Source organism: Syngnathus typhle, linkage group LG2 (assembly GCF_033458585.1).
Source record: "Syngnathus typhle isolate RoL2023-S1 ecotype Sweden linkage group LG2, RoL_Styp_1.0, whole genome shotgun sequence".
Lineage (NCBI taxonomy): Eukaryota > Metazoa > Chordata > Actinopteri > Syngnathiformes > Syngnathidae > Syngnathus > Syngnathus typhle.
In genome coordinates this window covers 7,663,051-7,689,688 of record NC_083739.1, presented here as the reverse complement: position 1 = coordinate 7,689,688, position 26,638 = coordinate 7,663,051, and the positions used below count along the sequence as shown (strand labels likewise).

Sequence of the window (26,638 nt, the reverse complement as noted above, 5' to 3'; positions counted from 1 at the left end):
CGAGACACAAGCGACTGAACTTCCCCGCATGATCTTCTCACAAAGCAGCTCTTGTTCACGTTTGCAAAGAATAATGTCAAAGAAACACAACAAAATAGGCACTCTCTGTCAAATCTCACATTACAGGAAGTTCTTCCTGAAATAGTTTCTGCAATCAAAGTTTTCTATGTTGACAGCGTGGCGCCCGACGGCCTCTCAGAAGCATCGGCTGAGGATTTTGCAGACGCGCTGGTTGAAGGTTTCTTAGACCCCGTGGTATGAATAAAAGCGGAGGGGAGGAAATACAGAGAGTTAAAATTGGCTCATAAATACATTTATGAAAGAGATGAGAGTAAAATGAACTGCTTGCTACACCTCACTTGCTTAATACACAAAACAAATGAGGATCTTTTGTGTTTCTGTGTTTGTACCTTGTGTTTTTAATCGGGTTGATGTACATTGGTGCGTTTCTTCACCATTAGTGTGGTTGAGTAGCTAACATCAGATGAAGTCGGAGGAAGGTGCTGAATCCATTCTTCTGGACCTGCTTACCGTCAATGTTTCTTCTCCTTTAGCTGTTTGTTGCTAGTATATATAGATTAGTTCCGCTGTATTAGGTGCTACTTTCCTTTCTGTTTCAGTTGTTTCCAATGTTGAATAGGCTGCATTTTGTTTTGCTGTCTTTTGTTGTCACGTCGTTGAGTTTTTGCTGCCATTGCCCTTTTGGTTATTGGTCGGTGTTATTCTTTGTGTGTCCATATGTTCGTGATTTAATGATGGCTCATTTCCTTGTTCTGACTTCTTTGGGGTCCAGATTTTGGTGCATTTCTATCACTCATAATATTCTCAAACGACTTTATAGTATAAGATTCAAATTTGGCACATTTTAAAACTTATCCAGTATTTTCGATACAATTTATCCTGTTCAGAGTCATTGGTGAGCTGGAACTGATTCCGATCATTGAGATTCACTCTCAGATGTAGGTCCATGGACAAGTCATTATTTCCAGTGAACCTAAACTGCATGTTTTTGAAATGGGAGACGAGGTGAATACCTGGAGACTATCCTCACAAGCACAGGATTCGATCCTGGAACCTCAGATTGTGGGACAGACACACTAGTCACATGCAAAACCGTGCTGGCATTACACATACTTGCACAAAATAATGGATGCCAAAAAGGTGGCCTCAAATCTGTGTGTTTTATATGTGTCTTCACCACTTATGCATGGATGAAAGGCTTCCTTCTTGGCCTGGAGATAATCATGAATATGATCGCACATGATGGAAAGAAAAAAAACAGAGGAGTTCTCTCACCTAGCAGTGATCACTCTTGGATATAACATGAGACTGCTGTTCAAGGCTGAAGATAGTGTGACAGCATTATCTGGCAATTCCGAGCACTTCCAAATGTTCCTGAAACTGTAGAAGTATAATCCTTTTGTGCCCAAAAAACAAAAGGTCGTAAAGACCTGGTGAAAGAATGTGAATAAAAGAATATCAAAATCTGCGCTCGAACATTGTGCTTTTTAGGAGATGAAGGAAGATTATGCAGGATTAAAAATGCCCTGCAGTCTTTGCAGAGTCTAATTAGGGTACAATGCGAAACAAGGTCTACCCGTGCCGTAAGCATTCCTATGCTTCAAAACCAAGGCCTTGTTTGAGAAAGGGAGTGCCCCAGTTGTCTATCACTCTGCTTTGCTTGTTATATTTTTTTTCCACAGAAGCCAATGAATATTTACTTGTTTTTTATTTTATGAGACTAATAAATCTCTAAATAATCTGTATTTTGAGCACCGTCTTTCTGTTGCTCAGCATACACTAACAGCTTATCAGACAAAGGAGTGATCGATCAGAGGAATGCAAAAATAAACCCTGGAAGACATAGTTCATTGATGCCATTCTGAGAATCCTCCCAGCAAGTTCCCCGAATAACAAATAGACCATATACTGAATAGAATTATTGTTAGTCATTGCAAATAGAATCTGGATTTTAACGGCTCTCCACATAAACTAAGTGGATCAGAACTGTGCTTTGATGAAGGACTGTTGTAATGTTGCACCAAAGAGCTTCCACAGGAAACTGCGATTTGTGGTGGATTTATCATCCAGTGTAAGGAACATGTGAACGCTTTTGCATGTCATAAAAACTTACAGAAAATTTACTATAGAAGGTCAAAGACACAACAGCTTTATTAACACTGCTGCTGTGGGTAAAATTACGTGTGATGTGCGAAAGATACCGGTGGTATGTTGGTCCTACAAATAACAATTATTAATAATAATCATAAATAATTAATGACATACCGTATTTTCCGGACTATAAGGCGCACTTAGAAACCTAAAATTTTCTCAAACGCCGACAGTGCGCCTTATAGTCCGGTGCGCCTTATATATGGATCAAATTCCTAAATTTAAACTGGCCCGAAGCATTGTGTCATGAAATCAATCATAAGTGGCCCGCTGAAGACTATGAAACATGAATCAAAAAGACTATGGATCATTATTTTGTGATTATAAAGTAATTTGTTGAGGCTGATGTTGAAATAAAAAAGATAAAATGGAGAATGATTTGATTTGGATTAAAAATCTGACATAATGCAATAATGGTGCGCCTTATAGTCCGGTGCGCCTTATATAAGGACAAAGGTTTAAAATGGGCCATCCATTGAAGGTGCGCCTTATAGTCCGGTGTGCCTTATAGTCCAGATAATACGGTAATTTTTTCCAAACAACACATATTTCTACAGAATCCTGCCCTTATATTAAACCTTGCGTCATTCTGTAGATCAAATCCAACAAATGCAAATGTAAAATCTTATAAAACGGTTTTATTTACTCTAAAAACAGTAAGGTTTCTCAGTCCACGTTCAATGACTTTCATTCATGTTCAGGTAAACATACACACAAATCCTCTGCACTGCCTGAGACAAATAGCTGCACAGTACACAACAAAAGAAATACTATTCACGTCTAATAATACAAGCAGCAAGTTCTCTTCTCCATGACAACCAATAAAAAGATAGGTTGATTTTTAAGAAAATATGCTTAAATATTATACAGCATACATCGGCAAATGGGTTGTTGATACATTATTTTCCCCAAATGGAGTTATTTAACCATTTTACCGTAAAGTTATTGTGGTACCAAATACAAGGCCTGCTGCTGCGTTGCCAAAGCCCATTTCCACCAAGCAGTTTTTTTTTTTGGTTTAGTTTAATTTTCACAAAAGTTGCGAAAGGTACAAAAATAATTAATCCTTATAGTGGTATTGTTTTGGCACCCTTTTGTCAATTTAACTGATATGTTTACGTAAGTATCGTATTTTCCGGGCTACAAGGCACACCTATATATATGCCTTAGATATGGACCAACTTCCGGCTCGCGGGCCAAATGTGTTGTGTGATATTAATATTATTCATATATTGTTATTGTTTTCACTATTTCAAGTTATTATATTGTGATTGCATTAATGGTCCGCCTTATAGTCCGGTGCGCCTTATATATGGACAAGGTTTTAAAATGGGCCATTCACTGAAGTTGCGCCTTAAAGTCCGTTGCGCCTTATAGTCCGGAAAATACGGTATTGCCATCTGTGAACTGGTTAACACACCAACATAACCTGCCATGAACTGATGGAACCTGGTGGAAACTTGGCTTTAGTACAGCAGAAGATACACATACATTCAGTAGAACTTGAGTTCAACGCAAATGGCAAACGCAGTCACTTGAATGACGTGTGTTGGTCTTGATCCAATCACTGGTCACCGTTAATACTCCTGGTGATTAAAAACAAAGGCATGACGCCCACCACCTCCGTACAAGCGAGTGTGCAAGGTTGGATGCACATAAAAACACTTGACAAAATGGAGGTTACAGACAGGCATGTTTGGCGTTGTGCTAAAGGAACTCCCGGCAAAGCAATCAGTATTTGGACAAAGCCCTGAATGGTTTGTCAATACTCTCCTTTCAGCGCAGTGCTTTGTGCTGTACAGTGTTTGCCGATGTTGGAGAAGTGATAGATAGATAGAAGGTCAATCAATAGCTCCCTGACTCACAGAGTGAGGCTGGAGGAGTCCTGCTAACATTTAAGATGTTTCTTGCTGGTCATGTCGTTCCAAATGCGGTGCATCTCTTCAGGGGAGATCTGATGAACGGTGACCACTCGGCGATAGCGGCAGAGGCTGTAAGCCATTTTCCAGTGGTTGAAACCGCTGTTTTGGAAGGGGTGGATCCCCAGCTTACGCAGACACACTCCCACATACACGTCCTCCAGATGTAGCAGCCTGGTGTGTAGTGAGGTTTGGTAGATGAGCTCGGCTACATCTGCCGAGAACACGTAGCCAGTGCCGGAGCAGAATGGTGGGTACTTGCTGTCTGGGTACAAGTCTCTCGGCATGTACCACTTGCTCCGCATGTCTCTGATTGGCCCGCCGTTGATGACGTAGCCTGTGAAATATCTCCTCCTGGGCTTGGTGCTGGGTTTGAGGAGGTTGTAGATGAGGTTCTCCATATTGACAAAGATGTCACTGTCTGTTTTGAGAACATATTGGGCTTTAGAGCAGAAGGTGGCCACCCAGCGCATTCCCATCAGTGTCTTGAGAGTCAGGTTGTGGTAAGAGTCAATAAAATCCTCAACGACAATGTCGTGGAAGATCTGGCTCTCCTGCTCCACCATGTGGTTAAGGACAGCGTCCGTGCTGCGACCCAACAAGAAGAGCGTGACCACACGCACGTCAGGAAATGTACTTTCGTCACCCCACGTTTCTCTTATGGCCTGCCGTGCATCAAATTCCTTGTGGGTGGTGCTTATCAGGATCACGAGAAAAGGGGTCTCCGTCTCACATTTCTTGGCATCGTTGATGAGGTAGTCAAAGTCATGCGGATTCAGAGACCGAGTGCGGTAGTTACCGAAGGTGGTGTTCTTACTCATCTTGGGTGCCTTGCGAATCGGGATGTTCAGCTGGCCCACATAGGAAGTGGACGGGCGGGTCACGCTCAGGTACCAGAGAGCACTGGCCCAGCAAACCACTGTCAGCAAGTACAAACAGGAGACCTTAGAAGGCATCTCTACTTTGTTGGCTTTACAGGTGGCGGCAGCATCGGAAACTCTATGACCAGGCTGACATTGGATGTCTCAGATTGGACGGTGCATGTTGAGGCCGCCCCTGCCACATGGGATGGGACATCAATCCTAAATAATAGGCTTCTTTACTGTCTAGTGTGATTGAAAAGAAAATCCGCTGAGATATCTTATCATGGTCAACATGTCACTGCGTTCCATTGCTTCTCACAGAACCGCTTACGGCGTGTCTTCGACAGGATCTGAAATCGGATAACACAGACTGGTCAGTGGAAACCAAACTTTGAACTAACTAAGAGGAAGATGATGAGCATCAAGATTGAAATGCCATGTTAACCATTATAAGGATAGGTCTAATTATGTGTGTATTAATCTCTAGTGGTCCTCAGTAGCTATATCGCAGTTCACTTTTTGTGGCTTCATTGCATGACATGAATATTTGGATGTTACTTGGCAGATTTCATCTATCTTGGATGTGTCCTGGATCATAACTCCTGCATTGGATGTGTCCTGGATCATAACTCCTGCAATAAAGGAGGGATTACTCTCCTTGCATTGCACCCACCAACCCTGGTGTCACTTCAACAATACTGCCTCTGATCACATGCTCTGTGGCGTAAAGAAATGGAAGTGGTAGGCTTTGCCTCAGCTCCACTATCTGTTTGCAGTTATTATTCAGCTGACTTTGTTGATCTGGACTCAGATGACAGTCACACTCACTCGGGGAATTTGGTGAGACGAGGCAGACAAAGTAAATGTTTAACATTGCAAATTATTAATATCCACTTCATCTTGTGTTCCACTCCGAGAAGTTCAGGTTTCACATGGTCACTATCAGTTAACTAAATCTCAAATTTAGACTTGGCCGGGCATATTGACTTCACACGCCTTAATGAGATGCCATTTCATTTTGTTAGACCAGCGCCGCTGTGGTAATTTTAGCAACTCTTAAAATTGCAGCTCTAATTGGACACAGTCAGACCTTGAGGGGATGAATTTAAGCAATAAATATGAAATGGTCATGGTCGAATACTCCTTTTTGGTGTGTTCACAAACTGTTTTGATGTACAGTTACACACTCTGCTAAAATGAGAATGAAGATATTTTCATCTAGCTTTGATACACGACTCGGAATATAGCATCAATTACTTTAATATTTAGTGAGCAAAAGAATTGGAAAAAATAAACTTAAAATAAAACTGAAGTGAATACGACTTAACATTTTGCATCATGTGATGCTTAAATAGCATTTTGACCTCAGACAAGTCGTTTCCACTTCCCGCCTCGATGAACTGCTTTTGGCAGTGTGATTTGGGTCATTATGTTGTGCCACAGTTCAAGAAGCCAAGCAAACCTAAGCAATGATATTACCTCCGCACTTTCACATGTGTGTTTGTGATTTGGAGTAGATCATTTCTCAAAGCCCCCCACCCTCATCACTTGGCTGAAGGATCATCTCAATTTGTTTCATTAATAACAACATAAACCGACAATCACATGTGCCAATACTTAATGGAATCGAAATTTCAAGCTACTCCTGCTTCATGAAAATGATGATGAACTCTTTGTAGGACGCACAGAAGAAATTTACAGTCAGTGATGAGCAGCAAAACACGACATAAAGATCCAATTAGACATATTGGATGTGTGAAATGTGCTTAGTTAGCACACTGCTGGCAGGTGATGGTGTGCTTATAAAAGCTGCTAGTCATTTTATCAGGCAAAATAATTTGCCCTGTCCTGTAGGGGCTTGAAGCTTCTTTTCATGAGGACTTCTGATTCCACCCCCATTTCCGCTATCTCCCTGGCACTGTTCTCCATCTCTCGTTTTCCCTCTGAAGCATAGTCATCAATCTCTCTGCCTGGACGAATTCATCTCATCATGGCTGCTTTTCCACACCTCCGCCTCATTTTCTCAATCAGTCACTCGTTCAACACACCACTAGATGTCTGATCTTTCTATATGTATGTTGCACCGCATATCACTCCATCTGTATTTATGTCACTCTCACTGTTTTTGCCATTTTGGCAGCCCATTTTTCACATTGCTGCTCATATCTTACATGTATTTGTTTTTTTATGAGTCATTTTCTTTTTCTGAGTGAACATTAACTTATTGACAGGTCCTGCTGCAATCAGTCACATGGGGCGGTCACAATCTCCACTCCCCGCAATATGTCTCCCATGTCCCTGACAGAATCACTAAAGCATCCTGTTTATCTCCGTGACCTTGCTTCCACTCCCTCTTGTATGCAAATCAGCTTTCTTCTTCTTCCTCTTCCTCTTCCCTTCCCAAAACAAATTTGCTCTAAGCCATTTAAAAAGGTCGATTTGCTTCATACTGTCCAGTCACTTTTAATAATGTTGACAAGAGAAACAAACTTGCAAAAGAACACAGTATCATCATTTTTTAGTGTGACAAAAGAGGTCAGTGTCTGCACACTACGGTAGTTATTATGATTTAAGGACTCTATGTGAGCCATTACAAAACAACTGGTTATACAGAACATGTGAAAAGTGTTACATAAAATACAAAAGTACAAATAAACCTGACTCACGTTCTAGAAAAAATACAAAATAAATGAACAAATTGTCTTCGTCTCAAAAGTGTGTTTAAATCTCTTGGATGTGAAAAGAGCATGGACATCTCTTGATATTTTTTGATGGAATAGTGCATTAGAAAAATATAATGCATTGGATTTATTTTGCTCTTTTCTATATCGTACTCAAAGTGCTCACAGTAGATGCATTATTGATACGGTCACACATTGGTGCTCTGGGGCAGGCTGACAGAAGTGTAGCAGCCAGTGCGTGCCTACGGCCCCTCCGACCACCACCAAACATTCACGCCCAAGGACGCAAGGACCCATGACCCACAACCTTTCGACGCATGAGGATTTTTTTATTATTATTAACTTGAAATAATCCAGGCATTTATTTACTTTACTATAATATTGCAACAATACAATTCCGGTGCATATTGTTTGTGATCTGCTAATCTAAGATCGTTGGCATGACGAAAAAGTGTCTTCGCAAGGCAAAACCAGAAAATGAGAACTGCGGCATCAGTGTTTGGAATGTAGAGTCCCTCCAAGCCCATCACCCATGTCAATTTAGCAATCTCCCACTGCGCTCTGCTGCAGTGGCAGCTGCTCCAATAAGTCTCACTCTGAAGCCAGACTCCACACTGTGATCACTTCGGCGTGTAGGCACTCTAGTGCATGATTATCCAGTCCAAGCAAACTAAAAATAAAAATCAGCAGCCCTTGACTGACAGAGAAATGTATTGTGATGAGAGCCGTGAGACAACGAATGTTCCTAAAGTCTAAGTTTCTTTGCGAGTGGCGTACAGTAACAAAGCAGAAGAAATGTGTCGATAACTAAGGCTTCGTAGGAATGTATTAAATATTCAACAACTTGATCATTTTTCAATTGAACGCCAACAGAGTTCAGTTACAATATAACATGCTATTAGTGATTTCAATCACAACTTTTATACTACTGCTGACGCCTTGAGGGTCAATCTCTGAAATCATCAACAGCTTCGGTGACTAATGCTGCACAGTTTGCACAGACCTTTCGTCATAGTAAAGCACAATAACAATTTTAGACTCTACACTTGTAAATGCTGTTGGTCGGTGAGAAATGTAGACACAATTTAACTGAACAAGCATCACATTCAAATTGTCTTGCTGGGTAAAATAGTATGACTGGCTTTGGGCATTCCAGTGTGATGTCGGAGAAAGTGTTTTTTTTTTTGTTTTGTTTTTTATTCTCTGCATTGGCACGACAGCACAGTATTACATAAGCAAGGTTGGGAAACATTGAACATTTTTCATGCTTTGAAGGTGTCATTTTGATGGTGTTGTTCCATACAAGTCATAGTGACTTAAATGGAGAAATATTGAAAATAATTTCCTTTCTGTACTTCATTCTACATAGGCTATTCAACAATCAGGTCATTTCTTGGAACTGTTTTTGTAGGATTTTTTTTGATATGAAAAAAAATCTAAATGCCTTGTGATCTTAATGTAATTGAGAAATGTTCAAACTAATGGTGTCATCCAACTTTGTCTCAGCTTTTTGAGCCTGGTTTTATTGCCACGTGGAAAAAAATATTTCCTTACATAATAAAAATATCACTTCTTTCGGTGCTTTAAATAACACTACAATATTGATATTGCAAAAATCAACCCCCGTATTGCACATCTTGGGTTTTTCCAATATTGTGCAGCCCTATAAACAATTTAAGTTCCCACGTGAGAACCTTTTTGAGTTTTGAATGGAATTGCCATGCATGTTTTTTAAAGTCGGGGGAAAGCAGAGTAGAACCCCAAAAATGCACAGAGATAATATTTAAACTCTACACTGTAAGGAGCAAAGATTCAAGCCCCAAACCTCAGAACTGTCACTCACACACCATACTGACTTAATACGATGTTTTGAATGAAAGTATCACACATAGATGTGAAAAATTACAAGTTGCTATCACACATTAAAGATAGCGATTATAGATTTAGTCTTCATGCTGCATGATTTATTCTGCTCTGGCTATGATCAGGAACCCTCAGTATGTGAAAAGCTAGGAGGCAACAAATGTGGGCGGTTGTTGTCTCATGTTGCTCCCCATAATTGATTGCCGTCATTAGCGTTGCGTGGAGTGACCTTGCTCAGGGACCAATAGCAGTGCCAATGCACGAGAGAAAAGACAATGAGAGAGTTGTTTTCATAAGCTGTAATGTCTTTGCCGTTAGGTGAACGGTGTGTAGAAGCATGGAGGACAGACGCATCAGAGGGTAGATAAATCATGTTGTGAACCCCAGGGTGACATCTTACAGCCACACTGCCTGGTTCAATATAGCAGATTTAAAGTATTGGTAGCTAGGGAACTTTTCGACCTCCATAAAATATTTTCATACCTCTTCTGATGAAATATCGACTTACTACTTGTTGAGTGGTACCTTGCCAGACAAAGGTTGCTTCTCTTTTACTGGGACTAAACAACTTTGAGGAGGGTACAAATAACAATAACGCATTGCTGCCAAAAGTCCCACAACATCCAAAGCGACGGCTGCAAGAAGTAAACAAAGTACCGTATTTTCCGCACTATAAAGACGCATCTAAAAACTTCCAATTTTTTCAAAAGCCGACAGTGCGCCTTATAATCAGATGCACCTTATATATGGACCAATATTGAGCCACTACAGCAGGCGTGTCCAAAGTCCGGCCCGCGGGCCAAATGTATATGTCTTATATATGGACAAAGTTTTAAAATGGGCCATTCATTAAAGGTGCGCCTTATAATCCGGTGCGCCTTATAGTGCGGAAAATACGGTATAAATAATGATAATCATAGGGGGGTAAACAAAATTCAAAAGTGAGATTTGAACCTGTGACGCACAGGATTGAAGCAGGACTTTTGCGAGGCAGCACACTTTCAGAGTTTGTATTTGTATGTCTCAAGCAGCAAAATGTCGCCAAGGGGTCGTTTCCGATCAGTCTGCATTTGTCATTGTCAATCTCGCGCCCACATTCCTCGTTCAGAATCCTGCTTCACGCTCAGTAACAAACTGTCACAATACCCGCAACAATGCCAAAAGGTTTAACAGAAATTACTTTTACCTAGATTCGACTTTTTATGGAGGCCAGGGTAGAGTCAAATCCAAGTTGGTTATTACGGGTTTCATAAAAAACATTATCCACCTGTTTTCTCTGGGGCAAATGGTTCATTTCTAGCGTTCAAAGGTTTGGGGTCACCCAAACAATTTCCAGGAAAACAAAATTGCACAAGGGTGTTCTCATCATCCTTTAGCCTTCTTACACAATTTGGTAACATAATGGACCATTAGAACACTGATTATTGCTGGAAATGGGCCTTTATACACCTACATGTAGATATTGCATTAAAAATCAGATGTGATTTTATTTTAAAAATAAGGACATTTCTAAGTGACTCCAAACTTTTGAACAATAGTATTTAAAACGTTTTCTTCTGTCATTTTTTAATAAAGACATATTTATATATATATATATCAGGATGAACACAAAGAAGGTTGGATAGGGCCAATTATACTGCATCAGTTGCTCCTGACTTGAGGGGGATATTGTCCAGAACTAGATTTAAACATTTATTCTCAACATTATTATATGGTATTGTTTGGACACAATAAATTTAACCACCTCATTGCTATTCATCCTGCACACAGCCATTGGAAACAGAAATGTAATTCAGCCCAACTGCAGGCGAGCGAGAGCAAAACACTTGAGGAAAAACACTATCGCCTTTGTCCATATGGCGTCATCATAACAATGAAAAGTTTTCAAAGTTTCTTTGTGGGGCTTTAATGCGGTCATTAAACAGGGGAAAAACTCCATCAACATTTTCATGGGTGGTGACTTAATAGAACCCAGCCTGGCTTATAGTTATGACAACAAGCATTTACAAAATTGTTTAGACAAGAGCAGGGCAAATTACAACCCAGGAGCCACAACCACCTCGGCAAGCGTTCTAGTTTTTCATGTGGCGAAATTTATTGCCCACCCCTGGTTCAGACAATAAATCACACATACATAGAGTATGTCATGTGAGACGTCAGTACTGTATTGTAAAATCCACGGTAGCTTAAATGTGCCCAGTTCAGCAAGCATCAAATAACGGACTCCCATTTCTTTGCCTTTTTCTGACAAAATAAGCAATAAGTCAAAGAAGTAACACTCCAACTATTTTATTTTATTTGTATTTCATCATTAATAGGGGTTAGCTCATTTTTCACTTGTATAAATGACTATTAAGCCATAGAGCACATGCATACATACGGTAAACACACAACAAACCACACACGTACACACACAATGACGTATAGGGATGTGTAGTATAATAAACAACTTCTGTACTTCAAAGCCGGCAGACCTCATTTTTATATGTTCATAATGTAATCTAAGACCGAATAGCAAAGATTTGTGGGAAATGGGTAAAAGGACATTATTTACTGGCTCTTTGCTTATACATGCATCCATTATCTCAGCACCCTACTGTTAAATTCGGCATATGCTCAACAGGCGGTTGTGCAGAGATACTTTCTTCTGCTGCATAGCATTTGATCCTCTTTTCACCAATCTTCTAAAACCATTGTGCTGCCTTCTGAGAATTCAAAGGAAGGATTAATGTGTGAGGAGTTTAACAGCAATGGCCAAATGGGTTAGCATCCTTCCTAATGTGAGTGAGTGAGTGAGGACCAACTAAAATGCCATTGCCGGGCACCATCCAATTTGACACCGGCAAGGCATTTGTTCTTGAATGGTGAAGTCACGGTGATTTGGGAGGGTGAACGATGCCGGTCCAATAGACATCATTACAGGCCATGGGATGGATACAGTGAGCTTAGTGCAAAGCCTCAAAATTCAAAGTAGATTAAGGCTGACAGAGGAAATTGGATATCAATAGCGGCCAAAAGATTTGGCAGCTGTGCAGAGGGCCCATTGCTCCAGCCCCACTTCAGTGCTCATCTGAGCTGAGACCCAGCTGGCGTAAATCTATCTGCAGCCAGGCGGTGTTTTCAGAAAGTTTTGCTCACAAGTGACCACGGTCACCTCAAAGGGCAGAATAATCCACACCGAAAGTTTCAACGGAAGCTTTTTTTGTGCGTGTGTTCTTGAACTCTTGAAATCCAAGTGCTCCATTTATGAGTGCTAAAATGAGAAAAGGCAGGTTCTGCTCGACCACCTTGAGCCATCTCCTCGACATGGTGTGGGCCTACACTTTGAATACTAAGCACCTTCATAAATTGGAAATGACAGGGTGATGCATGTGGGTAATACATTTTACTGCCCAACTTCCTGACATTGATGTTACACAATAGGGACGCTCAGTGCTGCATCAGGGCCCCAAGTTATCACTAATGCCAATGAAACAAGAACTGCATCCCAGAAAGTGGTTATTATCCTTATGTGATGCTATTTGTTGAGAAGAAGCAAAGTAAGGCAGCGCATTTGTGCTAAATCACAACAAAGGGCAAGCTAAAGTATGAAACAGTTGGGGATTAATAGGGGGAACATCGTGGTAATAACATCCATTGATCTGGATGTAGAAGGTGATGAAACCTTGCAGCTCAAGGAGGCCACGGCGAGGTGTTGAATATAAACAAGCCGTCACACAAGGAGGATCTGCAGTGGTACAATTCAGTGCCTTCTGGAAGAGCATAGGGGGAATTTGATCAGAATGGCAGTTTTAAGACAATGAGCACGACCTGAGCAAACTCAGTGTCCCTGTGAGTTCATAATAAAAGGAAAGTGAGCGCTCAGGACTAAGCGATACGGTCATTATTTATGTTTTCATCTATTTCCCCTGCATATATTTGTTTTACTCCTGTACAGTATGTAGAAATTGATGTGCACACCAGTGAAACTATCTCAAGTCATCTTGGTCTGCTTCAAAAGGACTAAAAATGCATTTGTTTTACTCGTGCTTTGAATTGCATGCAAAATAAGTTATTCACAATAAAGGGAGAGTTTGAGATTTAAAACAAAACAAAACACACTTTTTTGACTCCTATAAATGCCGTCTTGCTAAAACCTATGCTGAAGAGATTTTGTATTTAAAAAAACAAAGTCTGAATGCCTTATTTTAAGATTTTGCCTGCAACACGCAAACTTTATACTTGCAACACCAACATGAAAAGACAGCGTTGCGTTTGAGTGAAAAATAAACAGTGGTCAAGCTAAGACATGATCGATACTAATCGGAACAATGAAATAAGTCAAGCGTGATTTTGTTTGGCAGTTGTTTTTATACTAGATGCCTTTCTCGAGGCAAAACCGACTCATCTTTCATCTGGACTTTGAACCGGTAGTGGCTGGACACTCGGGAATCGGATCAACATCATCTGTATGAAAGCAAAATGAATCACACTGCAATGGCAGTTTAGGAAACTGCAGTGTGTAACCCTTCCAGAAACAAACAACTAAATCAGGCTGGTGCAAAAGCCTAGAAGCCGATCACACAGAAGAATTCAAATTGCAACTTTTAGATCTCATTGGATACAATCCATTTTAGGTTTAGCTCACCTAATACGTGTGGCATTAAACAATATTGTAGCAGAAGTAGATCCATATGTCAATACTTGGAATTACAAGATAAAATGATGACCTGTTGATAACCCAAATTAGTTGCAGTGACATAACGAGGGTTAAGATAGACAATTTGAACTATTCTGGTGGTTGTGAGCCTTCCCTTTTAATTGAACACCTTTTTAAATGTGACTACAGAAGGCTTTTGCCCACCGACTGCACGGCAGTTTAGCTTTCAGGGATTAAGCAGTTATCAGGGACACCATCTTGGTGCAGGAAGGCAGGCCTGACATGAACAGGCTGAACACATCCTCTTATAGACCGACAACTATGCCTGTCCAGATAATACACAACCTTGGGCAACAGCACTGTAATCATAATCCAACTCACAGGTTTTCTTCTCATTTTTGGTTGATACGCTCACACCTGCAAGCATGAAAACCTCGGCACAGGTTATTCAAAGCTACTCTTGTACTTTGAGTCACATGTACTGTGGTATTTGTTCTCTGAATTAAACACTTCCCGCCTGGGGACTTTGTCCAGATCTGGTGTAAGCAAAACAAAGGGTGAAAAACTTATTTTTTCTACTCAATGTAAAAAGTATGCAAAATTGGGAGGTTAAAGAAAGAAGTAAACCTTTATACTGTGCTTCACCCTTTTCCACCACAGCAGTTTTGTCAAACTACTGCTAGTTTCTCGTTTGATCCTGAGCAGGTGCTAGTTTCTGACACACACACATGCCAACACATATGCAAATATCTGCTCCTGCAGCTGGCAGCCTCAACATCTCCAGAACATGGGGGGGCTACATCGGACATTCAAAACACAACCTGTCTTCACACATGATACAGAACCTGAGCTGTATTCAGGTCGCGTAGGTTCTAACTACAAAAGTATCCACCGCTTCGCAATAAACTAAACATCAGCCGAGAATTGATGATGTACATGCTTTGTGAAACAGCTTTGCTTTTAAAGAAGACGTATGACCAGAAATTGATTTTTCAATGTTTTCTTTATAAAGATATCTGTGAAGGCCATCAAGTCAGAAATGAAACAACCAAGTACAACTTTTGTTGCCTGCTTATTTTTGGAAAATATCAGCAAGCGAGCAGTTTTGCACTTCCAGTCTACTGTTATAAAACAACGGGACTAATTAATATAATCAATATAATCACCAAAAAGGTGATTAGCACATCTGCATGACAGATCAGAGGTGCAGGGTTCGATTCCAGCTCCGGCCATCCTGTGTGGAGTTGGCTTTTGATAATTGATCATTTTGATCTTCCAAGTCGTGTCATTAAAAAAAATACAACTAAGTTGTCGATGTGTGGTGTTTGTGTTGGAGAACTTCATGCCTCATGCTGCAACACTAATTCACAAGTGTATTATTTTGGCTTGATGATGAGTGGTGTGGGCGGCTGAGGGTACGGTTAAATTAGCCATTGGTGGCTTGTAATTAGAGCTGAATTTTCTGGATTCATCTCATTACTCAAGATAATAGTGTAAGCTTTTGAAATGCAGCACTTGGAAACACATGGACAAGAAAACCCCGTAAGGATCACTGACAGACATCAAAAATATAATGTAATAACGTGTTTCAGTTGGAAGACAATTTAGCTTCCTTTCATGAATAAAAAAAATCATTCATTTCCTTGCTTTAATCTGATTCATGTTCCAGTTATCTTTTTAAATCCCGGAATTCCAATAAATCTGCCAGATATTCAACAAAAGGTTAGATATACTTCAGAGCGGGAGAGAATAAAAATCTTCTGTGTGAAGGATAAAATAAACCCTAAAAAAATAATAAAGAAATATATGAATATGCTGGCTGGATAGACGGACGAATATTACTGTGTTGGGAACGTTATCTCTATGTGCACTTGCTCTGCAGTCACCAAGTGCACATCAAACACTCTGTGCATGGATGGCGTGATAACCTCTGTGGACTGCCTGTCCCCTGATGCCGCTTGCACCCACAGGTGAAGCTGCAATCTCGAGGCAGCAGGTGGTGTGGTCAGAGGCCACGCTGCTCAGTACGAGCCTGGTAAATAAATAATTCAACCCGTCGGGCTCACTAAGCTTCAAATTCAGATATATCCTTTCCTCGAATCAGAAATGGTGAAGTGGGTATAGATTTGGAGGGGATTAACACTCACTAAAGGCGGTCCTCACAATGGACAATGTGTCCTGTGCTTTGCCCACTTGACACAAGCCCAATACACTTGGAATTGTGTGATTTCTTAAGATCTGTACACTTCCACTTATCTGGGATGCTTGGAAGCGATGCGGCATGGCATGATTGTATCACATAATTACTGTTATCGCTCCTCCAAAAAGTTATTAATGAGAACCACAAATTTTACCAAACTAAATTAACACTGGAGTATTGATGTGATGCCTGACGCCTGAATGCTTAAAGAACAGTACAAATGCAGACCGGTGGATATAAGAGGGAGGAAGTAAAAACACTATTTCCAAGTTACCGTATTTTCTGCACTATAATGCGCAATTTAAAGGCCTTTCATTTTCTCAAAAACAGAAGACGTCTTTTAATAAGGTGCGCCTTTTTGTGTGGACCAAATTCCAAAATCTGTAGATGTTGTGTGGCTTCTGTTACCCAATATATATGTAGGCGTAATATGTAGATCCAATGAAGCAATCAGAGTTCATTAAAACGGTAAACGGATCAGAGGACTGTATGTAATACGTAGATTATATACCTCCGCTGCCGTTGATGAATAAAAATCGGTTTAGGCACAGCAAATAGCATTAGGATCCCCTGAAATGGCATCGACAGAGACATGCTTACGAGGCACAATTCAAGCTTTCTGGAAAGATGGAAACTTGGCATGTTTCATGGCGAACTTGCCCAACTTAATTTAGATACAGAAGATGAGGACTTGGACGAATTTGTGTATGACTATCGATTGACAATAAAATGAGTACAGTAGCCTACATGGTTAAATAGTAGAATAATGTACAACCAAACTCACTGTCTTGGCCCCATTTTTTTGTTTTTGATTCGGCTGCAATCTGGGGAGTGGGTTCGATGTGGTTGGTAGCAAAGGTGTGACACAATTCTCAGAGGAATGATATTCACACCAGGAAGGTGTGACAGCTCTGAGAAATAGCTGGCGGGCTAGCAAAGTTTGACCTGATGAGACATTAAGTCTTCTTGCATGATGTCACAAAAACTAAGAAGAAAAAAAAGCCCGGGTTATGCACCGATCATCTTCGATGTGTGTTTGAGGCGAGAGAGTTGTGAAACAGCGCTGTGCCGAAAAACACTTGCTTTGAAAAATGCTTCCTGTTCCCTGGGGAATGCAATTTCATACAAAACACAACATTGTGTAAGACAAGTTTGTTTTCATTTACAGCCGTTTCCTCGTTCCTCGCTTTGCCCGTTTTGGGACAAATCCACTCACAATCACGATTCCTAGTAAGGAGCAGGAATGTAGAGGGCTGAAGCTGTTAGCAAGGCAACATACTAAGTCTTATTTACATGAAGAAATATGCGTCTGAACACAGAAGAATTACTCTGCGTAATATATATATATATATATTTTTTTTAATTAGACCACATAATACAGAAGTAAAAATGGGAAAATAATCAGATGAGCAAATTTATGCGTGTGTGTGTGCGCAACATTCTTTCCTTTAACTATCCTATGTTATAACGTGGCCTATCCAAGGACAAACTTAATCTTTTTTTTACCGTATTTTCCAGATTATATTATAAGAGGCTACTTTTTGCACAAGCTATGAACTCTGCGGTTTATCTATGGATCGTTCATATTCTCTTATATATGGAAATTAAATATTAAAACACCTGAAGCGTATAGTCCAGTGCACCTTATATGTGAGCAAAACAGGATTTTCCTCTAATTTTAGCTGTTGCGGTTTATATTTGGGTGGGGTTTATAGTCAAGAAATTACAGTAATTCAGTAGTTGCATCGTTTATTAAAGTGCCCTCAATAGTCTGTAATTTTTTTTAAATGTCATGCAATTTACATAGCTGGTTGGAACAATCAAAGTCCTGCCAACACACCTTCCATTGGAAACATAAACCAGATCAGAATTTACCATTCCAAATCGAACTGTAGTTGAAAGATGCCTTTGATCATTACTCATTCAATTTGGTTCAGCAATTATTTTTACTTCACCCCTGCAGCAAACTAGTCAACATTGAGTATTTAAAAATTAGGCGAGTCATCCATCCATTATCCGTACGGGCTTTAAAATGGATAAAACATAGGAGTGCTTCTATGCAAATGACTATACATTGGTTGGACACGTCATACATCATATATGTGGGACTACGTGGCCAAGAAGTCAAAAAGCAACTCTCGAGAGTGTTGCTATGGTGACAAAAGGCTTATAGGGCAAAATATGCAAATGATATGTGCATGTTGGAAGAGAACCTTAATGATATGCCTCCTCTGCGGTGGCTGCAAGGGGACACAGTCAATGAGGAGTTCCTTACTGGGATGCAGAAAGGTTAACTGGTATAGTCATGGTAAGAACATTAAAAAAAGAATCTGCTTGAAAATGAATTTGTTGTTCAGTCCTGCAGATATAATTGTGCGAGTTGGGGGGCCGGTTGATGTGCTACATTCACACGACTGACATTTTGACGGCCTCCTGTAGAGTGGAGCATAATGTTGGGCTGATACTCCAAGTCAGAAATAATATATGTCCATAAGTACATAAATCATAAAACGATGGAATCTGATTTTTTCTTTTAGCCATGTGTGGAAAGCCAAAAATTAAATACTGCTTCAACAACAGTGGCACATCAGAGAAGCTCTCAATCACGACACCATATTAAGAAAATGTGGGCGTTACAGTGTCACTAAAAGGACTCAATATTTCCCTAATCTCCACTAACACCTTTTGTAAAATCAGTCTAGTTTCGCCCACATAAAAGACAAACAGTACGAGAAAATTATAAGATGTCAGGTCAGGTAATGAGTAGTAAGAGGATGAGGTAGTCAGAAAAACATGAATTCTAATTCCTCTCTAACAATGCACACAGTCAGTCTTGGAATATCGCAAAATATCATATGAATAGAATGTTAGTTACATTATCCAAACATCACCATTGAGTTTCATTAGGGTATTAAACTTACAACACACTAATTATTGCACTATTGTGAGAAAGCTTGGGGTTTTAAAGTAGCAAGACAAAAAGTATTCCATGAAGGTTCTTGGTATAAGTAGGGCGGAGAGGTGACTGTCTGAGTCCTTCTCAAAAGGCTTTAGTAGTTTCTATGTGTTTTCTCACAGGTTTTTGTGAACATCAAATAATTTATTAGCGTGTTCACATTCATATACACTACCGTTCAAAAGTGTGATGTCCTTATTTTTTTAAAATTCCATAGCAACCATCCCTTCAGTGTTCTAATGGTCCATTGTGTTTGCTAATTGCGTTAATGGATGATTAGAAAACCATTGAAAACCCTTGTTAGTTTTCATGGGAAAAAAATTATTGAACAGTATTTTGAACAGTAGTGTACATCCAAAAAAAATGTAATTGCCGCAGCACTATTCATTGTATGCTCACAACAACAAAACATTTGACTGAAAAATTGTCCGTTCACGACTTTGACAGTACAGTATTCATATTTTGTGATTAGGAAGTAGATACTGCCTATACCGAGGTCTGGCCCAGGGGGCCAGATTTTTACCGGGCCGCAGTCTCTGGAAAAAAAATAATAATCATGTGTGGCCTGTCAGGACTGTTCGCCACATGATAAAATACACTCGTACAAAAAAACAATTTCATATTTCATCCGAAGATGGCAGCCGACCTGTGGCGCACTCTAGGGTACTTTCTGAAATAAGAGACGGTGGAAGTTTTCAAGGAATTCCATCGAAACCACCAGACAAAAAGTACAAACTAGAACAAAGTGACTGGTAACATGTATTTTTACCTCACAGTATTTGAGACTCTTTGCAAAAAGTTTGGACACCCCTGGTCTATTTTGATTCCTTTGTAGAAGTCCATAAAATTTAAACAAACAAAATCAGACACACAGGAACACGCTTAAAGGCAACACAGGTAGACAATAGCCAAGTAACAATATATGGTAATCCTTGTTCTCCGCTGAGTATTTAATTTGGCGGGTTGTCTCTTCTCATCTGAGGTCAAAGGTGAGGATGACAGCCCCACGGCTAACGACATGGCCTGTGCCAAGCAGAGGCCTACAGAGACGGGCGGGTGTGCAAAGGGTGCCCAATTGATTGCAAAGCAGTGCTCAGAAAGGCTAGGGGCTATGAGGTGTGTTGGAAGTGTCAATAGTCAATGTGTCCTGCAATTCACATTATTTCAATTCTATCATCTTTTTTTATCTGGCAATAACAATAACCATACACCATTTAAGTAACCTACTCACAGGCAGTGTCGCTGTTTTTTTGTCCACATTATGTCTGCATTCACATGGAGCATTTTAGTCACGTGGACAAGTCAGTCATCAGTATATTTCTTGTGATGTGATCACATGGTTATATGGTATACACAACCAATTGGTGCATGTACACTCTAACAGAAAAGTGGAGAGAGTGCTGTAGTAGCCCAGCTAAACAATATACCTACATGTAAATGACCCCAAACAAAAAATTAAGCATATTTCTCATTATTTTATACCAGGACAAAAGACTTTTCATGTCGCGATTTTGTGAATACCCTGACATCGCCACAAAATATACTGACAATCCCAGCTATGCAATGGCGCAGGTACTACTGTCACTATGTTAAAATTTGAAACTGCACAATGTAAAAGCATAGATTGCAGTAAGTAATAGATTAAAGCAATAAATCGATTTAGGGCCATAGTCTCCTCTGTGCTCAAAATGTCAGATAAAAAACACATAACTACGCACTTCTCTGACTTCGCAGATTATCCCATCCACGTAAGTCTGTCTATTATCCACTTTCCTGTCAGATGCAGTAGGCACTTATAAAAGGTGCCGGTCAACTCTGACTTTCCGTGCATGGTTGTGTATACTTAAGCACTTTCCTTCTTACGCAATATAGACGCTTGTAAGTGCAGCACCACTGTGAAACTTCCATGCAATTACAACACAATCAACTTCCATTAAGCTATTATGTATGTATGTAAAAAGACTGAGTGACCGATGCTTTGTTGAGCTAGGAGGTTGTAAGAGGCTATTAAAGTGTTTCAACCATGGTGTTTCTGACTTGGGAAAATTATCGGGAGCCAACAACTGCAAAGAGCAATTCCACTTTCAACATGATGCTGGAGGCTAGAATTAAAAGACCAGCTTATGGACTTTTTTTTTTTTTTTTTTTTTAAAGTGCAGGGCTCCCACTATTACAATAACTACAGTCATCCAGATGACACAATGATGACTTGATGAGAGGTAGATTCAATTAACCACTTGGTTGGTGACACGAGAAAGGTTGGGCACAGTGGGTAGAGCCCCCATTTATTAATTTCCTTTTTTAATTTATGGACCTCCAAAGATGCATCCTTCTCCTTATTTAATTAATTTCATCCAGAATAAAAAAACATGCTCGCCATCAAAAGTGTTAGATAAAGCAATGTGCAGGTTCTGAAATACTCAATGAGTCACCCCTCTTTGGTGTTTGCCCACTTGCTTCCACGTTACAGGCGGAAGTCTTGATGGGAGAATATTTGAAGATTAAAATTGCCCAACCAAGGACATAGCAAGGGACTCTCGCAAAAGAAAAAAGAAAATCCGGCCTTTTGGCCACAGTAAAGTACTTTACTAAATAACAGGAAACTCTCAATGCAATGTGATATAGACACTCGCAGCGTGGCTTTAATTATCAAGAAGCTTCTCTCATTAAACACCTAATTAAAATTCCCATACAGTCAATGTTAAGATGTAACTGGGAATCTGTTTATAAGTTTAATTAGGCTAATTGGTATTTGCTCAAGTGCTCATTGAATCATAGTAGTTGTAAGAAAGAACCAAGAGTTCTTGACTTGGCAGGATCACTCAGTGCGCAGCGGGCTTCAGGTCACTTTCATTTTCGACTGGTTAGTCATTTTAAATCAAGGAGTGTGGATGAGCTAATCAGAGCTCTAATTAGCTAGTATATCTTGATCAGATGATACACAGTAATTGTCAACATATTACTTGGAGACTTTCGATTAAACTAAATCATACTGCACATATGCAAAGGGGATGAATTTCTCAGCCAATCACTGCGATGCTATTGCAGCACTTGCTTGGGTTTCATTTTAATCGGAAAGGGTTCCTAATGTGGTATGATCAGTTTGATAATTATTCCAAAAAATATAACCAACTGAGTAATAATTCCAGTTATTTGTGGTACTCATATGGTGGTTGGCAATTCTAGAAAACACATTATCTTGTGGCCGCAGTAGTAATTGTGGTTGTTAATGTGGGACCAATTAGTAAGACCCATCAAGCTGGAGTGCTCTAAATGGACAATTAGATTTGATCAGACTAATGGCTCACTGCCAGAAAGGAAGAAAAGAAAATACAATTTACACCATCATGGGGCATTTTTTCAGACACTTGCACGCTCTAAATTTTAGAGCAAAATATTGACTGTGCATATCTAATCATGGTAATTAGAATGAGACATTTTAGAGTCTAAAATGAACCAGTCTTACGTTGTTACACATACATTACTAATGCCTCTCCTACAGCCTGCAACCTCTAATTTATTGCATTTGGACAAAAATATACAAACAAAATTTCATCTGACCAACTGACCATTGAAAAAAGGAGCCGAGAAAATATTTATCTGATGTTTTACAAAATGCTATAATCAACTATATTAACAGCTATAATGAACTGCATAATATAATTTATATAACACATCAGCCTGTGTATGGGTAATGAGAGGGTGTTTATTTTCGATTTATCGTGCACTTGGAGTCCCCAGGAGTGTAGAAATTTTTTTAATCTAATCCCTCCAGGTGCTGCAGATATACTTTTGTAATCTGTTTGGGAAATATTTTTTAATCCGTTCAATTTTATTCATTCCCTATTACGTATTTCAAATAATTACGTCACAGTCTTTGCAGCGGAACTGCCGAACAAGATCATGGGTATGGCCAAACGATTTCGCAAATCCTCCATCTTTATTTCTCACGAGTTTCTGACAGTGACCATTGTGATACGTTCATCTGAAGTTGTGGTTCTGCAGGTTCGTGTTATTCGCTGTCCTCTTACTCTGGGTCAGATTCTGGCTCCAACATGTACAGTTGGATGGACTAGTCCTCTGCTGTTGATATCTTTTAATTAATCAAAAAGGTTTGTGCACCGCAAGATAAATGTACCTCTGCTAACAAACTACAAACCAGAGTAGAGGTGCACACTTTGCGGCCTGGAGGGGGCGAGGTGTGAAGTAACTCATTTGTATTTAAAGAGACCACACCAAAATGACTTCTTCCACATGCTCCTTAGAAAAGGAGTAAAAGAGATGGGATAATAACGATGAATTCAGATAAAAGCATTGCTGATCCATTTTATATAGACCATGACTGAAGGATTAAAATATACAAATAGAAGGATTTATAAGCATGTCTACTTTAAATCATTATATGAGAAAAAAATTCTACAAATATGTTCAAATGTATTTTTTTTTTCAAACTCTATTGATTTTGATGCAAAGATTCTTTTTGCTCTATTATTAAATATCAGTAGAGGAAGAATTACGATGCTGCAAAGGAGCCTAATAGCTCGTCAGTCGCCTGCTGCATAGTAATGACTGCCAGTGTGGGTTTGTAATTCAACCCACACCACACATGAACATACACAGCAGGGATGTGGGAAAAAGCGGCAATTCCATTGGACAAACAGCAGTACTGGTTAGAAACATGATTCATTACACTCCTTTACCCTAGATACGCTAATAGCTAATTCGTTCTAATGTTCGTCACAGGTTTACAGCTCGCCAATGCTTTATTTGATAGCACACAAACAGCAGACTTTGAACTATGCTGATTTATGACCGCAAGTAATATTCCAATTCTCAAGTGCTCACTGTGAGCTAGGCTTTTCGAAATGGGTCAAGAATCCCACAAAGGTACAAAAATGCATTTCAAAAACTGGTTGTCTTTCATCCATCGTCTGAGTTGGGGATTTTTCCGTATCTCCAATGTTTGCGATACGTAATGATTTTCCAGAGCTTGGCTTTCGTTTGATGAACTCTATTTCAGGGCATACTTCATTTTATAGTCAATAGCATTATAGATAAAGAGTGAGAGTTTGGTGGGATGGGCAGAAGGAAAATAAGATTCTGATGAATAAACTGAGTGGGGATTTTCAACAAAGAAAAGAAGGAAATACAAAAGTAGAAATGCATGTTTGTAGTTAACCAAAGTATATCTGGCTCATTAGCAGCTCAGAATGTCTGAACATGTGGCTGCCTTGGGCTTTGGACTCACGTTGGCATATTGGTGACATCAAAGTGAATATGCAAAAGCCTTCATGGATGCTGTGCTGCTTACTGTTGACAGACGCCTCAATACGACCACCTGAATCTATGCGTCTGTCACACAGATGCAGTGGAAAGAACAGAGAAATTGTGTCATTTGGCATATCAGTCAGTCACGGAGGAATATTAATTGAAATCTCTGCTGCAAATGAGTCAGAAAACACACAGGCTGTCAGTTTTGAAACAAACAAGATGCTTGCTTGTTTAGACAGCACATCGTAGTGTGTTAAAAGGGGATCTGAAAAAAACTGACCCTGGCGATTGCTTGATGCAAAAGATGCATTATTTTTAAGGTTTGCTGATCAACAGAGAGATATCCTTTCTGTTGTCACAGGGAAATGGGGACCTACCGCAAGCTGTGAAAAGTCTTTGGTGAAGCAAATGTTCATTCTTTAGTGGGTAGGCAAGCAGACCCCATATTCCCAGCACAGTTGTCAATAGAGCCTGTTTACTCACATATGAGGAATGTCAACACTTTGGAGCGGAAGAGGGAACTTTTCACTTTGGTTTGAGTGACAACTGCACTCTCAAAGTCACTTTCAGAGTCTTTGGACAACCCAAAAAATGGAATTTTGTATGTCTTTTAATTTCAAAGGGCAAATATTTCGAGAATTTTGTTAATGTGTTTAAAGCAACCACATGTATTTATTTTACCTAAAAGGTAATAACTATAATTGCTCAAGTGTGAAAATAAATAACCGAATGAAAGTGTTGTGATCTATCTTTGCCAAAAAAAATGCACCTTCTTGCTTGAACCACTATGTCATTGCCTTCCTACTTTTTGCAACCCCGCAACAAAATTGCAACTAACAAATAATCACAAATATTTGATTTTTTTTAACTTAGCCAAGTGTTGTCTGGTTAAACTTCAAAATTGGCACAGCAGACAAATTGTTCAAAATGACACGTCATCCTGCAAGCCGAAGGTTTGCGAGATTGAAATCTATTGTTCCAACTTCTTTACTTTGTGTGTAATAAAAGAGAAAATAGAAAAAGCTCTGGCAGAAAATGTATTCAAGACTATGAATATGAATATGTATTCATCTTGGTCAAAGGAAATACTAAGTGGTCATGTAAGACTAGTTCTGAGCAAATCGCAGTTTTGACATCCAGCTGAGATTTTTCCAAGTCTCTTAATACTTGTTCTGAGCAAATTCCAGTATAGACATCCAGCTGAGATTTTTCAACAGTCTGCACATATTCATCGAGCCATCAATTGCTGATCTTGACTTTGAGCAATAGGTCAGGTGCAGCCTATAATTATCACTATTAAATTATGGTCTCTTTTGTCATCTTGTCTTTCCGGTATAGCTCTCTTTTCATGCAAACATATCATTGACCAGCTCAATTAAACCCAATTGTGCTTGCTCAATTGTGTTTTCTCAAAGCACCCTGTCTTCCTCCTACATTGCCTTTATACGGATGGTAAATTCATTGAAGACACTAAATTGCTCATAGACATTTGTTCCCCTCTAGCCCAATGCTAGCTGGAATGCACTCCAGTTTAGCCGTAACCCAGAATAGGACAAATAGATAGAACATGCATCTATGGAGGGTCCCGAAAAAGCAGCATGTGTACTGCAATGTTCATGTTTGCACAGCTTGCAATGATGAGACATGTGTAATTGTTAATTTAGAAAATACTCTGTTATTTGAATTAATCTGACTGAATTATCTTTGTCAGGGTACAGAAAAGATGTCATACAGCAGAAATACAGCTGTCTCTGTTTTGATTTCAATTGCAATGATTATAATGTTTTATATCATTAAACTAATTTAAGCTTGTTTTATGATTTTCTAAATATTGAGGACAGTAAGTGTGCATATTAATAATATTCATAAGAATACGCTTCCAAAAGATCAAGATTGTTTTGTGTCCTCATTAATAGGAAATAGTGGATTTTATTCTTTCTGCTCAGATTATGCACAAGAATCTATGATCAAGGGTTTTTAGCTGGAATGATGCAATGTATGAATGATTTGTGAATATTTCACATTTTTACCATAGTCAGTCTTTAATTACATTTTTAAAAAGGGTGATTTTGAG

At 39.5% G+C, this 26,638-nt stretch overlaps 1 protein-coding gene across 2 annotated transcripts in view; it reads right to left on the bottom strand.

Moving 5' to 3' along the window:
- Positions 1-2,793: 2,793 nt before the first annotated feature.
- LOC133150234 (beta-1,3-galactosyltransferase 1-like) overlaps positions 2,794-26,638 on the bottom strand; it is a 53,333-nt gene continuing 29,488 nt past the window's right edge. The window contains exons 3-4 of one of the 2 annotated variants that reach the window (XM_061272625.1): positions 24,542-24,645; positions 2,794-5,304 (exon numbers count right to left, since the gene is read on the bottom strand). In XM_061272625.1, the coding sequence (XP_061128609.1) occupies positions 4,061-5,047 (987 nt within the window). In that variant the 5' untranslated portion in view covers positions 5,048-5,304; positions 24,542-24,645 and the 3' untranslated portion in view covers positions 2,794-4,060. The remainder of the gene's footprint in view (positions 5,305-24,541; positions 24,646-26,638) is intronic. The other variant, XM_061272624.1, reaches the window with a different exon arrangement.